The sequence below is a fragment of the Chiloscyllium plagiosum genome, chromosome 9 (genome assembly GCF_004010195.1).
Source record: "Chiloscyllium plagiosum isolate BGI_BamShark_2017 chromosome 9, ASM401019v2, whole genome shotgun sequence".
Classification (NCBI taxonomy): Eukaryota; Metazoa; Chordata; class Chondrichthyes; order Orectolobiformes; family Hemiscylliidae; genus Chiloscyllium; species Chiloscyllium plagiosum.
The window spans coordinates 62,873,050-62,890,328 of NC_057718.1; the positions used below are offsets into that span (position 1 = coordinate 62,873,050).

General features: G+C 41.1%; 1 protein-coding gene across 5 annotated transcripts in view; it reads right to left on the reverse strand.

Moving 5' to 3' along the window:
* usp34 (ubiquitin specific peptidase 34) overlaps positions 1 to 17,279 on the reverse strand; it is a 371,687-nt gene that overhangs the window by 185,924 nt on the left and 168,484 nt on the right. For all 5 annotated transcript variants that reach the window (XM_043696074.1, XM_043696076.1, XM_043696075.1 and 2 more), the window contains 2 exons: positions 16,546 to 16,668; positions 4,880 to 4,963 (listed from right to left, as the gene is read on the reverse strand). In XM_043696074.1, the coding sequence (XP_043552009.1) occupies positions 4,880 to 4,963; positions 16,546 to 16,668 (207 nt within the window). The remainder of the gene's footprint in view (positions 1 to 4,879; positions 4,964 to 16,545; positions 16,669 to 17,279) is intronic.

A 17,279-nucleotide genomic window follows, 5' to 3' on the forward strand; every position in this document is an offset into this window, starting at 1 on the left:
TCTGCCCGTCAGTCTGTCCTTACAATAGCACGTGTAGCCTTGAATATTCATTTCCCAGGCCCTGTCCACTTGAAGCCACGTCTCAGTTATCCCCACAATATCGTATCTGCCAATTTCCAAAAGAGCCTCAAGCTCATCCATCTTATTTATAATGCTTTGTGCATTCATATATAGTATTTTTAATTTGTTACTGCCCTCACCCTTCCCATCAACTCCTATTTCATTCAACCTTACAGCATGATCCCTTTTTGAGTTTGCTGCTTCATTGATAGTCGTCTTTCTTGACTACCCTTGTCCTAACTTTCCCTTCAATTTCCTTCTTAAACATTCAGTTTGTCCCCTCCCTCCTGCTACTTAGTTTAAACGTAGCTGTGGTGCAGTAGCAAACCTGCCTGCCAGAATGCTGGTCCCTAACCTATTAAGATGCAAACTGTCTCTCTTGTATAATTTATGCTTACCACAAAACATACCCAGTGATCCAAGAATTTAAATCCTTGCTTCCTGCTCCAGTTCCCCAGCCACACGTTCAAGTCCATTATCTCCCTGTTTCTGGCCTCACCAACCCGAGGAACTGGAAGTAAACCGGAGATAACCACCCTGGATGTCCTGCTTTTCAGCCTTCTTCCTAGTTCTCCGAAGTCCCGCTGTAGTAAGTTCCTCCTCTTCTTCCAGACATCATTTGTGCCGACATGTACCACCACCTCTGGCTCTTCACCTTCGTCCTTGAGGATTTCCTGCACTCTGTCTGTGGTGTCTTTAACCCTGGCACCAGGAAGGCAACACACCATCCTTAAGTACCACCTGCTGCCACAAAAACCCCAGTCAGTTCCTCTCACTATGGAGTACCCTATTACCACGGCTCTGCGCGATGTCAGACTCTTCCGCTCTGCCACCACGCCAACTTTTGATTGACAGAATTCAACAACTTCAGATGATTATCCCATCTTGACCCTTCTGTTTTCATTCTGCTCCGTAATTCAGCCTTTATCATTCACAACTCCTAATCTCCCTGTCATTATCACCTCTTTATTGCTACCTTTGTTTCTGGAGCCATGACTCACCTTCTCTCAGCCTAGTATAAATACCTCCCTATTTCTCCCTTTTTTTATAGCTTTGACAAAGGGTCAGTTAGACTCGAAACATCAGATTTTTCTCTCCTTACAGATGCTGCCAGACCTGCTGAGATTTTCCAGCATTTTCTCTTTTGGTTTCAGATTCCAACATCCGCAGTAATTTGTTTTTATGACTCTACTTCAGAACTGAAGCGAGATGTAAAGAGCAAGTAGAACAGATGGGAACGTCAGGGGAAAATTAGAAGTGGAGGGAGATTAGAAGTCACAGATGTCACAGAACAAAAGGGAGTGTGAATGATTGTAGAGAAAAGATGGAGGTTGATAGAGTCAAAATACAGTACTAACTGTGATCATATACCCTCTCTAAAGCCTTCACATTCCTCTGCTAACTGGACTCAATATTCTAGTTAAGGCCATCATAAAGTCATTGTAACTTTTTGTACTACATGAATTGCTTTATAAACCTAAGAATCCCTTATGCCTTTTAATCACTTTTCTGACTTGCACAGCTACCTTCAACAATTTGTGCAAGAGCCCATGGGCCTTACAGGTTCTTAGACCTGATTTAGATTCGCAACCTTTATGTTATATTGCCTTTCCTCACAGATTTTAGTAAGAACAATCATTCTGCATCTCTTCACACTTAAGTTTCAACTGTTTTGTATCCACACTATCACTGACTCTTGCTTGAATAATCTGTTCTGTGGTACTTGATCAAACGCTTTACGAAAGTCTCTTTCTATCTTGTCATCCACAGATCTCTGGCTTTGGTTGTCCTCCCTTTGCTCCTCACAGGAATATACTTGAAGTGCTTTTCCAGTTGGCCCATTGTTTCTTTACAGTGCTGAATGCTGATCTTTGATTCCAATTGAATCAGATCTGCTCTCACCACACTGCAGTTGACCCTCTTTCAATTTTTTTTTGCTTAAGGCCGCTCTTTATCCTTTTCCATAGCTAGCCTCAATTTCATAATCCAATGATCATCTTCCCCTAAATGTTCTCCACACAGGGTGGTTCACATGTGGAATGAACTTCCTGAGGAAGTGGTCGATGTGTGCACAGTTACAATGCTTAAGAGACACTTGGGTAAGTACATGAACAGAAAAGGTTTGGAAGGATATGGGCCAGGAGCAGGGAAGTGGGACTAGTTTAGTTCGGGATTGTGATAGGCATGGAGAGGTTGGACCGAAGGGTCTGTTTCTGCACTGTATGACTCTATGACACCTAAGCCTCTTCACACCACTCACTGATCAGAACCAGCAACCCAGTTCTTTGGGCCAAAAACATGCTCATCTGTTAGGTTCTTCTGGATAAACTTCTGCAGCTCTACCCTTCACACTATTACTATTCCGGTTTCCATTAAGAAAATTAAAAGAATCCAGCGCCACTATTCTGTGAAAATGCACCTCTCTGTAATTTCCCTGAAGATTTGTTCCTCCAAATCTTTCTCACTACAGGATGACCATTATAGGCAGCCCCCTGGTTGCAAATAGATTCTGTTCTGGAGACCATAAGTCGATTTGCAAGCAAGTTAGAACACAATGTACAATCGGACAATATAAAGAAGTCATTCAGAAGTACAGGAAATGTTCATATGTCAACCTTTAAAACTGCAACCTTGTATGAAATTGTGTTTGTAAATATGAATGTTCTTACATCAGACATTCCTCCATGTAGGACATACTGGGCAGTGCAATGATATTTCTGTTGTTTCTTAACCCTAACCTAACAGATTACTTTCCCACTGGTTATATAGCCTTAATCAACTTTAAACATTATACTAGTTTGAAAAGTTGGCTGGAACTAAGGAAGATCCGCCTCAGCCTCAAATAATAGTAATTCTATACGCAAATAGTTTCTCCATTAAGAGTAGTACTTTCAGCAGCAGTTTGGTTCAGATTCTAGAAAAATAAATCTGCCACAGAGTCAAGGTGGATTTGGTATTCTGTTGCCATGTGCAGCATCTTAAAAATTTTCACATCTTCAGACCCGATTTATTTTCTGCTCCTCAAGTAAAATGGTTTTAACATCACACAACCGACAGGCACAGAATCACAACCGTGTTACAGGGGCAGCACAAACTTCTCATAAGCAGCTGAGGTCAACATGAAGGTCCTACTTTCTCAACTTCGCCCTTTGCTTGACAAAACTCACCATCACTAATGTCTCTGTGAAATGAGACAGCAGTTCTATGAACTCTAGGAGTTGGTAACTTGACCTTTACTTCAGTGATTAGATTACAGGACTAGAGCAAATTGGCAGGTGCTAAAATATGAGGCAGTAAATCATTAAGGCAAAATAGAAGCTACAGAGGGAATAGTGCTAAAAAGATTAAATGGATAAAAAGACAGCAAATACAAGTAAGATTCATACACTTTTTGTACTGTAACTTAGTTAAAAAGATATTGCAAGTATACTTCAAATGGCAAGAATATGAGCCATATTGAAGATCTGAAGGAGTTATAAAGAAGTTAAATAAATATTAACAGAGAAAGAAATTAGCACTGTTGCCTCACAGCTCCAGGAAGTCAGGTTCAATTCCACTCTTGGGTCACTGGGTGTGTGGAATTTGCACATTCTCCCTGCGGCCGTGTGGGTTTCCTCCCGGTGAGGGTATAATTACAAAGTTTAAAAGACATTTGGATGAATACATGAATAAGAAAGGTTTGGAGAGATATGGGCCAGGAGCAGAAAGGTTTGGAGAGATATGGGCCAGGAACAGACAGGTGGAACTAGTTTAGTTTGGGATTATGTTCGGCATGTATTGGTTGGACTGAAGGGTCTGTTATGGAAATGTGTTGCTGGAAAAGCGCAGCAGGTCAGGCAGCATCTAGGGAACAGGAGAATCGACGTTTCGGGCATTAGCCCTTCTTCAGGAATTTCCTGAAGAAGGGCTAATGCCAGAAACGTCGATTCTCCTGTTCCCTAGATGCTGCCTGACCTGCTGCGCTTTTCCAGCAACACATTTCCATCTCTGATCTCCAGCATCTGCAGACCTCACTTTCTCCCTGAAGGGTCTGTTCCCTCACTGTATGACTCTATTGTATGATTTCCTCCCACAGTCCAAAAACGTCCAGGTTAGGTGGACTGGACATGCTAATTTGCCGGATACGTTTAGGTTAGGTGAACCAGCTATATGAAATGCAAGACTCCAGGGACAGGGATGGGGGTGAGGGTCGAAGGGTGGTTTTGATGCTCTTTGGAGGATCCATGCAAACTTGATTGACCGCATGGCCTGCCTCTGCACTGCAGGGATTCTACAATTCTATTATTGAAAATTATTACTGTGCAAGAGAGCTTATAAAATATTAAAGATCACTTATTCTTATTTAAGTGAAGTCTTGATGGTAAAACATCCAGGTTATTAAAATGCATCAAATTTTGTGGGTATCAAACACAAAATTAATAGTTTAATACTCGCTGAAGATGGGGCATACACCTCAAGCACTGAAGAATAACTTTGTGACATCAGATAAACAGACAGGGAAATAGCACTTAAATATAATTCCACTTTCCTGTATTAAGAAATATAGAACATACTGGAAGTGTGCAGAGGATCATTGGCTTTTGAAGGAGGAAAAGGAAATTTCAGGTCAGTATCCAATATATGAATTAGGAACTTTTGCTGAAGAATGTGTCTTTTTTCTCAGCATTTTTCAGGAGAAATCATCCTGCTTTTGTTGGGAGTCTAGGCTCTAGATTCAGTCACAAGTACGGTTTGCTGATGTCCTGTTCCACCTCCAAACAAACTGGGCTGACATCATGATGTTATATTCATGCAGTTTTAACAAAAATGTGAAACAAACCTTGCAACTCCAAGAATTTTTACTGTTTTCTATCTGATCTTCACTTGAGTCATCTGAGTCAGGATATAGATCACTGTAGCTACCCTGAAATAAAATCAGAGTTATAATCAATTGCAGTAATTCAATAATCACAAGACAGCAACCAAAAAACCTTTTAACTCTTTTCACTACAAAATATAGCCAAGATTACAATTTGGTCTGTATAGTTAAAAAAAAACAAAGAACTGCTAATGTTGGAAATGAGAAATAAAAACCAAAAATTGCGAGAAGAACTCAGCAGGTCTGGCAGCATGTGGAGAGAAAGCAGAATTAGCTTTCATTTAAGTTGCTGAGTTTTTCCAGCAATTTTGGTTTCTGTTTGTTCTGTAGAAAATCTGTTAGTGTTTTTTGTCATTTACAACAAGCAAATAGTAAAAATTAACCAGCGCAATGAAAAGTAGCATTTAATTTGATTGGAAATTACTTAATTTTCTGTATTTCGATTAAATGGTGCTTATGGACAGTGAACTGCACAGTGCTTAACAATAAAAGGAAAAGGATTGGATAGAATAATGACTTGAAAATAAACAAAAAAATCACAGTTCAGACTGTAGTGAAAATTAGAGTTAGGCTTTCAGGGAAGTGATTTGCTGTCATTCAAAATGACAGAAAATTTTAAACTAGCATCAAGAGAAAGGACAGCAGTGGTCGAGGAAGAAAAGGACAAAAGGAAAAACCTATGATAAGGCAGAAAGTAGACGGGGTTAAATAACCAGAATCTTTTTTAAAAAATGGAAGCAGCAGTCAGGATGCGCAGTTGACAAACTTGACGTTGAATCCAGAAGGCGAGAATCATTGATGTCATAGAAATTCATTGCATCAAGGAGGTCAAGGATAGAATGCTCGATTCAAAGGCAGTGGAGAATTAAAATATAAGCCTCCAGAGACTCAAAATTACATTTGTGAATTGAATGTAAAAGCTCAAAAGAAATCATCCAATTTGCACTTGGTCTCCCTGCATTGAGAATAGATTAAAAGTAAATTGCTTTTTCACATGGTATGCTTGGAGACCCAGACCCAGGGAAAGGAGCAGATGAAAGGACTGAAGTTTAATGCGCAGATGTTGGGCGAGGTTATGGATGAACAAGGATACCATGAAGGAACTGACTCTTCCAGTACACTGAAGTGGGTGGATTGGTGGTGGTGGTAGGAGTTGGAATTTGCTGCTGCCATTGTCTTTCAGCAGCTGCCAGAAACAGCAAAGGGTTAATGCAATGAATGTGAAAAATGGTGAAGAGGGAGATGGCACTGGGCAGGGTGATACTAGGCACACGGACACACAAGATGGTTGCTGAGCCATGAGTTGGCCAACTTGACACACAAGAAGGCAGTCGGATCACAATATGGAGAGAAACAACAGGGCAGATACAGACACTGCCTTGGGCCACCAGAATGCCAGCACAATGCACTCACAACCCAGTTGATTAGTTTAAGGCGGGTGGGGAGAGAATATACATGAGTGATGAACACTGCCCGCCGAAGTGTCTGGATCCAGCTAACACCTCTTATAGAAATGCTCACAGCTTGATACAGACTCAATACAAAATTCTAATAGCCAGGGCTGCAGTAATCGCCCTTCTCAGGAAGAGCAATTAGCGTCCATTACTACAGCAATGGATTTCCATGCAGACATCGAAACTGATAATGTCTACACTGAAACTGACAAAGACCACGCGGAAATTAACAAAAGCTGCGCTGGAACTGACAAAGACTGTATCGAAACTATCAACGATTCTGCAATGATTGCCAGAAACAGACTATGTTACATAATCTCATCACTGACCTATTGTATCACAAGATGTATAAAAGTTTCTTCACATGTGCTCCGGGTCGAGAGAAGACTCGCAGCTGACGACTGTGCTGTTGGTGTCTTTCTCTCCCCGGATCTCCAGTATTTCCTTGTGCAATAAACTGTGTCATTGAACCCCAATTCTAACTTCAAGACTGGTGATTTTACCCACATCACTGGGAACATTAAAGTGAGTCACAAACAGCAAGGAAGGCATAAAGTCAATCACTCACAAATGTCCCTTTTAAAGAAGCTCTATAAAGTAATTTAGATTCAAATGCATTCAAATTAACAGGACACACAAAACAAAAATAGAGAATTAGGAGGTAGCATCACCTTCAAGACAGCGAACTTATAGAAGATATTGGTTGACAGCTCATCTTGAGATAAAGAAGGCAAAAGGAGGAAAGGGAAACATTGCAGACAGACCACATAAAACAGGGCAGGATGGATGCAAACCACAAGCAAATTTGACAAAATCTTCTAGTTTGGGGTGACAGCAGAAAGCAGCACTAATAGTCAGTGAAATAGTGGAGATAGAGGTAAGGGAGAGGATCGAGGTAGCACTGGGAGAAAGAATATTCCACAATCAAGTGACTAGTCAAGGGTCTGCCAGAAGAAATATAATGTTAGATATGTGAAATTATCCAATTTGGTAAACAGAATGGAAAACCACTAGTTCTGAAAAGATGAGTGAGTAAATACTGAAATCCAAAGGGAATTGGATGCCTTTTTACATTAAGCACAAGGTTGACACATGGGCAGAGCAAGCAATCAGAAAAACAACTGATATTAGTCAGCCTTCGCTGCAAGGGCTGTCTTAGAGACTAGAGTTCTAGGATGATTAGAAGAATTTGAATCTGTTAAATTAAATCTTGTTAAATTATTGGTTATAACTTGTATTCAGATTGAGATAATAAGCAAAGATACGAAAACAGTTAATTTTATTTAATTAGCTTTGAATTGTAAAAAAGATGGAAGGTCAGGTGATGTGTTGGCCCTGCATGATGTGGGAGCTCGTGGACCCCATTGTGGTTCCTAGTGACCATGTCTACAGTAAATACTGGTTGCTTGAGGAACTTCAGCTCAGAGTCGATGAGCTGGAGTCTGAGCTTCAAACATTGCGACATACCTGAGAGGAGGAAGAGTTATCTGGACGTTCTATTGCAGGAGACCGTTACACCCCTTAGACTAACAGACTCAAATTCATCCAGTGATCGGGGGGGGGAAGAAAGAGGTTGGCTGTGAGTGAGGCAGGTCGAGTTACAGGAGTCTCAGTCCTCATATCCAATGGTTCAAGACTCGTGCTCCATGTGGACTGCAGGGAGGATGAGCCGACTGACCAGACTACCATGGTGCAGGGAGCCATTCAAGTGTTTCGGGGGGGGGGGCGGGGGGGAAAGCTGGAGAGAAGAGTAGAGAAATATTGTTATAATTGGGAATAATATATTTAGGGACATAGACACTGTTCTGTGACCAGGATTGCAAGTCCCAAAGGTTGCGTTTCCTACCTGGTGCTCGGGTTTGGGATATCTCACCTGGGCTGAACTTGGAGTGGGAGAGTAAAGATCCAATGGTCATGGTCCACTTAATTACCAACAACATAGCAGAACTTCTGCCCTGGTTTTATCTAAGAGAGTTAGCTCAGAGTTAAATTAAAAAGCAGAACCAAAAAAAATGATAATTTCTAGATTACTATCTCAGCCACAAGCTAATCAGCACAGGGTCAATCAGCACAGCATGGCTTAAAGATTGGTGTGGGAGAAATGGGTTTAAATTCATGGGGCATTGGCACCAGCATTGAGGAAGAAGGGACGTGTTCTGATGGGTCGGTCTTCATCTAGTCGTGCTGGGACCAGAGTCCTAGTGAATCACATAACTAGGGTTGTAGACAGGGTTTTAATCTAAATAGATGGGGGAGGAGGGATCAGTTATAGGAGATATTAGAAAACCCAAATTAAAGGAGGTGGTAAGAGTTCAGGTTAGCGATGTGGTAGATAGTTACCAGACAATAAAAAAGGTGAGAAACAGAAGAGCTGAATATCTTTATGCACCAAGGAATTATAACAAAGTATTCGAAATAAAGTGGATGAACTAATCGCACAGATAGATGCAAATAGGTACAATATAATTGGGATTACAGAGACGTGGGTGCAGGGTGACCAGGAATTGGGAACTAAATGTCCCAGAATATTCACTATTTAGGAAGGACAGGCAAAAAGGAAAAGATGGAGGAGTGGCATTGCTTGTTAAAAAGGAAATTAACACAATAGTGAGAAAGAATATTAGCTCTGACAATGTGGAGTCTGTATGGGTTGAGATGAGAAATACCTAGGAGCAAAAGACATTAGTGAGTGTCATATATAAACCCCCAAATTGCAGTGCTGATGTTTTGAATTGCATTGAACAAGAAATTAGAGATGCATGTGATAAGGGAATAATTGGTGATCATGGATGATTTTAATCTGCACACGGTTTGGGCAGATCAAACTAGTCACAATGCCGTAGACATGGTATTCTTGGAGTGTATATGGGATGGTTTTCTTGACCAATAGGTGGAGGAACCAACTAGAGAGCAGGACATCTTAGACTGGGTACTGTGTAATGAGAATGAAATCATTGGCAATCTAGCTGTGTTAGACTGCTTGGGGATGAGCGATCATAATGTGATAGAATTTATTATCAAGTTGGAGAGTGAGATAGTTGCTTTAGAGACTAGGTACTGAATCTTAATAAAGGAAACTATGAAGATGTGTGATATGAGTTGCTCTTGATAGATTGGGGAGAGTTACTTAAAAGGAATAACAGTGGATAGGCAATGGCAAATATTCAAGGAACATCGGGGAACTGCAACAACTGTTTAATCCTGTCCGACACAAATGCAAAATGGGTAAGAGGCCAATCCATGGGTTACAAACAAAATTAGAGTTTGTATCCGATCCAAGGAAGAAGCATACAGATTGGCCAATAAAAAAAGTAACAGGTCTGAGGATTGGGAGCAAATTAGAACTCAGCAAAGGAGGACCAAGGGATTGTTTAAGGGGAAAATACACTATAAAAGTAAGCTTGCACGGAACATAAAGACGGATACAAAGTTTCAATAGGTACATGAAGAGAATGAGATTAGTGAAGACAAATGAGGGCCCCCTGCAGACAGAAACGGGGGAATTTATAATAGGGGACAAAGAAATAGTTGAACAACTGAATACATACTTTGGTTCTGTCTTCACAAAAGAGGACACAAATCAGATACCAGAAATGTTGAAGAATGCAAGCTTTAGTGAGAGGGAAGCACTGAGGGAGATCAGTATTAGTAGAGAAATAGTGCTGGGAAAATTGAAGGGATTGAAGGTGGATAAAACCACAGGGTCTAATAATCTACATCCTAAAGTACTTAAAGAAGTGGCTTTAGGAGAGTTTCTGCAGATTGCAGCTAATGTTACTCCAATATTTAAAATAAAAGTAGAGAGAAACCGGGGAATTATAGACTGGTAAGCCTAAAATCGCTAGTGGGGAAAATTCTTGAATCCATTATCAAGGATTTTATTGTGGAGTATTTAGAAAGCAGTGACAGAATCAGAGAGACTTGGCATGGATTTATGTAGGGAAATCATGTTTGACAAATCTGTTGGAATTCTGTGAAGATGTAATTAGTAGAGTTGACAAGGGGGGGCAGTCAATGTGGTCTATTTGGACTTTCAGAAAGATTTTGACATAGTGACACCTCAGCGATTATTGTGCACAAATAAAGTGCGTGGGATTGGGGGAAGAGTACTGAGATGAATAGAAAACTGGTTAGCAGAGAGGAAACAAAGAGTAGGAATTGATAGGTCCTATCAAATTGGTAGGCAGTAACTAATGGGGTGCCACAGGGATCGGTGCTAGGATCACAGCTATTCACAATATTGATTTGGACAAGGGAACAAAATGTGACATCTCAAAGTTTGCAGATGATACTATGACATGGATGCAGAGATCCTTCAACGGGTTGGGCGAGTGGGTAAATCAATGGCAGATGATAAATGTGAGGCTTTTCACTGTGGAGGCAAAAAGAAGGCAGCAGATAACTACCAGAAATGATTGTAAATTGGGAGAGGGGAGTGTGCAGCAGGACCTGGGTGTCCTTGTGCACCAGACGCTGAAGGTAGGCATGCAGGTGCAGCGGGTAGCAAATTGTATATTGGCCTTCATTGGGAGAGGTTTAGAGTACAGGGGCAGGGATGTACTGTTGCAGTTATACAGGGTCTTGGTGTGGCCACATCTAAAATATTGTATGCAGTTTTGGTCTACTTTTCTGAGGAAGGATGGTCTTGCTCTCAAGGGAATGCAGCAAAGGTTTACCAGGTTGATTCTGGGGATGGTGAGACTCACGTATGAGGAGAGATTGACTAGATTAGGATTGTTTTTGCTGGAGTTCAGACAAATGGAGATCTCAGAGACTAATAAATTCTGATCAGGATTTTAGGAAGCAGTTGATGCCAAAATATTGAATGTATTCAAGAGGCAGTTACATCCAGCACTTGGGGCTCCTATCTTCTATATTATGTACATTAATCTTTTTTTAAAAAGTTGCAACAAGACATTCCTCAGAGCTGACAGCAGTTACAAGGCAGAGACTCAGGAACCGGTAAGGGCTAGAAATCTAGCGCAGTGTGGTTTTCAGATCTAGTCATACAGGAAATTTCCTTGGAGCTGGGAACAGTCGAAGGCCAGAGATTGAGGAACCACTAAAAGGCTAAACAGCTTCTGATGAGAGGAAGGGCAAGATCCCAGAATGATGTCATCGACAAGCCAGAAAGTGATTAGCTATTTGAGGGGCGAGTATAACTCTAACTTTTTATTCTAATTAAATAACCTACCAGTTAACTGTTACTGTGTGTTAGTGATAATTTTTTTTTTAAAAGTAGGTAATTTTTGGGTTCAAGCAGCACGCTCCACCCTAACATGTGGGAGTTCTTGGATGCTGATTGCATCGATGAGCAACATAAGGTGGTGCCGTCAGTACTGCCAACTCGGGTGCTGGGCTATGGAGCATGAGCGAGGTCTGGAGGCACTGAGGAGCATCCAAAAGAATAACAGTTAAGTTGATAGCATGTAAAGGTGGTGGTCACCACACAGAATAAAAGGATGCAGGAGGATAGGGAATGGGTGACCATTGCATACAATCATAACACGAGGCAAGTAGTGTAGTAGTCCCTTAAGGCCATCCCAATAGCCAGTTTGTACTCTGTATTGAGTTCTAGCGATGGTGATAATGTTCAGGGAATTGAAGCCAAAGCAAAACCCACAGCACTGCGAGTTGCTCAGCTGCACAGAGGGGACAGAAAAAGGCAGTTAGGAGCTGCAGTGATAGGAGACTAAATCCTCAGGGAAGCAGAGGTGCTTCTGCAGCCACTCTAATGACAACAGGATAGTGTGGTGCCTCTTGGGTGCAAGGGTCTCTGAAGTTTAATGAGTAGCTGCAAGGCATTTGGGGGAAGAGAGAACGAGCTACTAGTTGTGGTACACTTTGGTACCAACAATATACATAAGAAGAGGGATGAAATCCTGAAGGTTTAGGGAGTTAAGAGCCAGATTGTTACCTTTGAGTTCCTGGCTTTCAATCTCCAGATTATTACCTCTGCCATGCATTAGTGAGGCTAAGAATTGGCAATTGGACAATTTAATAAATGACTGGGAAGGGAGAGCTTTAGATTTCTAAATAACTGGGACAGTTTCTGGGGAAGGTGGAACCTGTTCAAGAGTGATGGTCTTCACCCAAATAGTAACGGGACCAATATTCTTGCAGATAGTTTTGCTAGCACTATGGGATGGACTTGAAACTAGTTTGGCAGGAGGATCGGAATCTAAGGGGAAGATATGAGTTAGCTAGAGTGCGTGAGTGCTTAAGGAAAAAGCGAATCAAGCCAGTAAATAAAAATCAGGAAGCAGCTGTGCAGTGTAGCACGAAGATGACTGGAAACCATACCATGGCAGAAGAAGTGAGAATGTTTGAAAACAGAGGTGTTAGGATACAATAAAAAAAGGTATCAAAACTAGCATAACAGCATTTTACCTGAATGTTCACAGCATCCAAACCATTTGATAGCACAAATCATTGCAAATGGGTCTGATTTGTTGGCCATTACAGAGACATGGCTGCAGTGCAGTTACAACTCGGAGTTAAATATCCAGGGGCATCAGACTATGTGGAAGAACAGACAGGAAGGATAGGGAGGTAGTGTTGCTCTAATATTTAATAGTGGTAGCGAGAGATGATATAGAGAAAAAGGTTGAATCAAATGTGGGTATAATTAGAAATAGTAAGGTGACAAGTCAATGATAGATGTCGTCTATAGGCCACCAAATAGCATCATTTTGGTGGGGTGGGCAATAAACAAAGAAATAATCAATCAATGCATGTAGAAATGGTACGACAATTATCATGGGGGATTTTAATCTACACATTGATTGGTCAAACCAAGTTGGTCAAGGCAGCCATAAGGAGTTGTTTATAGAGTGTATCGGCAATGGTTTCCTCAAACAGTATGCAATGGAACCTACAATGGGAGCATGCTATCCTTGATCGGGTCCTGTGTAATGAGACAGGAATAAGTAATGATCTCATGATTACGGATCCTCTCAGTAGGAGCAATCACAGTGTGACTGAATTTAAAATATTGATGGATGGTGAGAAGATCAAGTACCAGTGTCTTGTGCTTAAACAAAGGAAACAACTAAGGGAGGAGTTGGCTATGGTAGACTGGGAGTAAAAAGATCATATGGTGGGACAATTGAGGAACAGCGGAGGACTTTCAAAGTGATTTTTCACAGTGCTCAGCAAAAGTATATACTAGTGAGAGGGAAGAATTGTAGGGAAAAGGAAAATCAGTCATGGATAACGAAGAAAATAAAGAAGGGTATCAAACTGAAAAGCAAATGCATACAAACTGGCAGAGATTAGGGGGAAACTAGGGGATTGGGAAATATTTAAAGGTCAACAGAAAGCCACAGAAAAAAGCTATAAAGAAAAGTAAAATGGATTATGAGAGCTTAGAATATAAAAACAGATAGCAAAAGTTTCTATAAATACATAAAATGAAAAAAGTGGCTAAGGTAAACATTGATCCCTTAGAGGATGAGAAAGGGGATTTAAACTGGGAAATAAGGCATTGGCCAAGGTATTAAAACAAACATTGTGTGTCCGTCTTCACAGTGGAAGTGTAACATGCCAATAATTGATGACAAAGAGGCTATGGCAGGTGAGGACCTAGAAAGTATTACCATCACTAAAAAGGTATCATTGGGCAAGCTAGTGGAGCTAAAGGCAGCAGGTCTCCTGGCCTTGATGGAATGCATCCCAGGGTACGAATAGAAATGAGAGGGGAACGAGCAGATACACTCCTGGTAAGGTACCAAAATTAGGCAGACTGCAGGGCAGGTCTGGTCGATCGGAAAACAACAAATGTGATGTCATTGTTTACGAAAGGACGTAGAACAAAAGGCAGGTAACTATAGGCCCCTGAGCAGAAGTTGTTGAATCTATAATCAGAAGAAATAGTAAGACATCTGGATAGAAACTGCCCCATTGAACAGGCACAGCATTGGTTCATGAAAGGCAGGTCATATTTCACTAATTTACTGGAATTATTTGAGGAAATTATGCTCACGGTGGACAATGGGGAACCGGTGGATGGAGCACTTTGGATTTCCAGAAGGCATTCAACAAAGGTGCCACACAAAAGGCTGTTGCATAAGATAAAGGTGCACGGCAGTATGGTTAATGTGCTTGCATGGATAGAAAATTGGTTAACTAACAGAAAGCAAAGAGTGGGGATAAATGGGTGTTTTTGTGGGCGGCACAGTGGCTCAGTGGTTAGCACTGCTACCTCACAGCGCCAGAGACCTGGGTTCAATTCCCATCTCAGGCGACTCTCTGTGCGGAGTTTGCACATTCTCCCCAGTGTCTGCGTGGGTTTCCTCCGGGTGCTCCGGTTTCCTCCCACAATCCAAAAATGTGTAGGTTAGGCAAATTGGCCATGCTAAATTGTTTGTAGAATTAGGTGAAGGGGTAAATGTAGGGGAATGGGTCCGGGTGGGTTGCACTTTGGCGGGTTGGTGTGGACTTGCTGGGCCGAAGGGCCTGTTTCCACACTAAGTAATTTAATCTAATCTAATCTTTATTGGTTGATGATCATTGGCTAGTGGTGCGCCTCAGGGATCAGTGTTGGGACTCCAATCGTTTGCAATTAACATAAACGATTTAGATTTGGGGACGAAGTATTGTGTTCGCAGATGACACTAAAATGAGTGTGACAGCAAAGTAATATAGATAGGTTAAGTGAGTGGGCAAGGGATTGGTAGATGTTGGTAAATGTGAGGTCATCAATTTTGGTAGGAATAACAGCAAAATGGACGATTATTTAAATGGTGAAAAATTGCAGCATGCTGCTGTGCAGAAGGACTTGGGTGTCCTTGTGCAGGAATCACAAAATGTTGGTTTCCAAGTACAGCAGGTAATTAGGACAGCAATTGGAATATTGTCCGTCATTGCTAGGGGAATGGACGTTAAAAATAGTGAGGTTATGCTGCAGCTGTATAGGATGCGGGTGAGGCCACACCTGGAGTGTGGTATACAGTTTTGGTCTCCTCTCTCAAGTAAGCATGTACTAGCACCAGAAGGGTGCAGAGGTCGCAAATTAGGTTGATTCCAGAATTGAGAAAGATGCTTTATGAGGACAGATTAAGTAGACCGGGACTGTACTCACTGGAATTTAGAAGGATGAGGTGGGAATCTTATAGAAACGCAAAAAATTATGAAGGAAACAGATGGAATGGCTGTTTCTACGGGCAGGTGAAACTGGAACAAGGGGACATAGCCTCAAAATAAAGGGGGAGCAGATTTAGGTCTGAGCTGAGCAGGAACTTCTTCATCCAAATGGTTGTGAATCTGTGGAATTCCCTGCCCACTGAAGTAGTTGAAGCCACCTCGTTGAATGTTTTTAAGGCAAAGACAGATTTTTGAACAGTAAAGGAATGAAGGGTTACTTGGAGCAAGCGGGTAAATGGAGCTGAGTCCACAAAAAGATCAGTCATGATTTTACTGAATGGTGGAAAAGGTTCGATGGGTGAGATGGCCGACTCCTGCTCCTATTTCTTATGTTCTTAAATCTTTTGAATTCTCTCAAATGAGCTATGGAGATGCGCTTTACTGAGTGTATTCAGACTGAAATTGAGATACATTTGGCTATGAAGTGAATAGATGGATTAAAACAGTACCTTTTCAATTCCACATTTGACACATACAAGGCACATTTCTTCTTATATTCCAGGCATTTCACAGATGCAAGTGTTTTTTTGTTGATCCACATAATCAGTATCCAGGACAAGAGTTTTATCAAGATTATATAAAATGAGGTGTGCCAACACAGTGGTAGATACTCTGGTGGTTGACAGATTTGGTTTGGTGAAGCAAGCTGGCATTTAAAAAAGTCTTACTTCCCATAACTGAAAACCTTCACCATAGCAAACATTTGTACATCGACAAAAAAAATTAAACATGCAAAAGAAATGTCACCAGTAAAAGATCAAGATAACCAAGTATAACTCAGTGAAAAATACACAATGTGCTTCAGAAGACAGAAATCTGAAATTAAAATAAAATACTGTAAAACACTGAACAGAAAAGGCAGTATTTATGAAGAGAAGTTTCATAACACTGACCAGCTATGGCATTTTACAGATTTTATTTAATATAAATCACTTTCGGTACCATGTAAAACTAAATTTTCTTAGTCATAACTCTTGTCACATATTTCCAAAATAAGAATTAAATGAAGTAAACAAATTTATCAATTACCGTTGATGCTCTTCTTATTCTCCTGTTAGGTTTTCCCAAAGCCTCAATAATTTCTAGGGCATATAGGAGTTTATGAGGACTTTTTAGTCGAAGTAAATCTTTCCAACAAAGTCCATCATTGCCCTATGACAGAAACATATTTGAAGAACGATGTTCAAAACTACAAAAATATCTAACCATACACAAAATAAAAATGTCAGCAAAGAGGATTGAATAATTTCAGCTTTCCGGTCTGAACTGGTTTGCAATTTTTAAAGATAGGCATGAAACAATACAATTCAAACAATCTTACATATCGAGTCATAGAGATGTACAGCATGGAAACAGACCCTTCGGTCCAACCCGTCCACACCGACCAGATATCCCAAACCAATCTAGTCCTACCTGCCAGCACCCGGCCCATATCCCTCCAAACCCTTCCTATTCATATACCCATCCAAATGCCTCTTAAATGTTGCAATTGTACCGGCCTCCTTCACATCCTCTGGCAGCTCATTCCATACACGTACCACCCTCTGCGTAAAAACTTGCCCCTTTAGGTCTCTTTTATATCTTTCCCCTTTCACCCTAAACCTATGCCCTCTAGTTCTGGACTCCCCGACCCCAGGGAAAAGACTTTGGCTGTTCAGCTTATCCATGCCCCTCATAATTTTGTAAACCTCTATAAGGTCACCCCTCAACCTCCAATGCTCCAGGGAAAACAGCCCCAGCCTGTTCAGCCTCTCCCTGTAGCT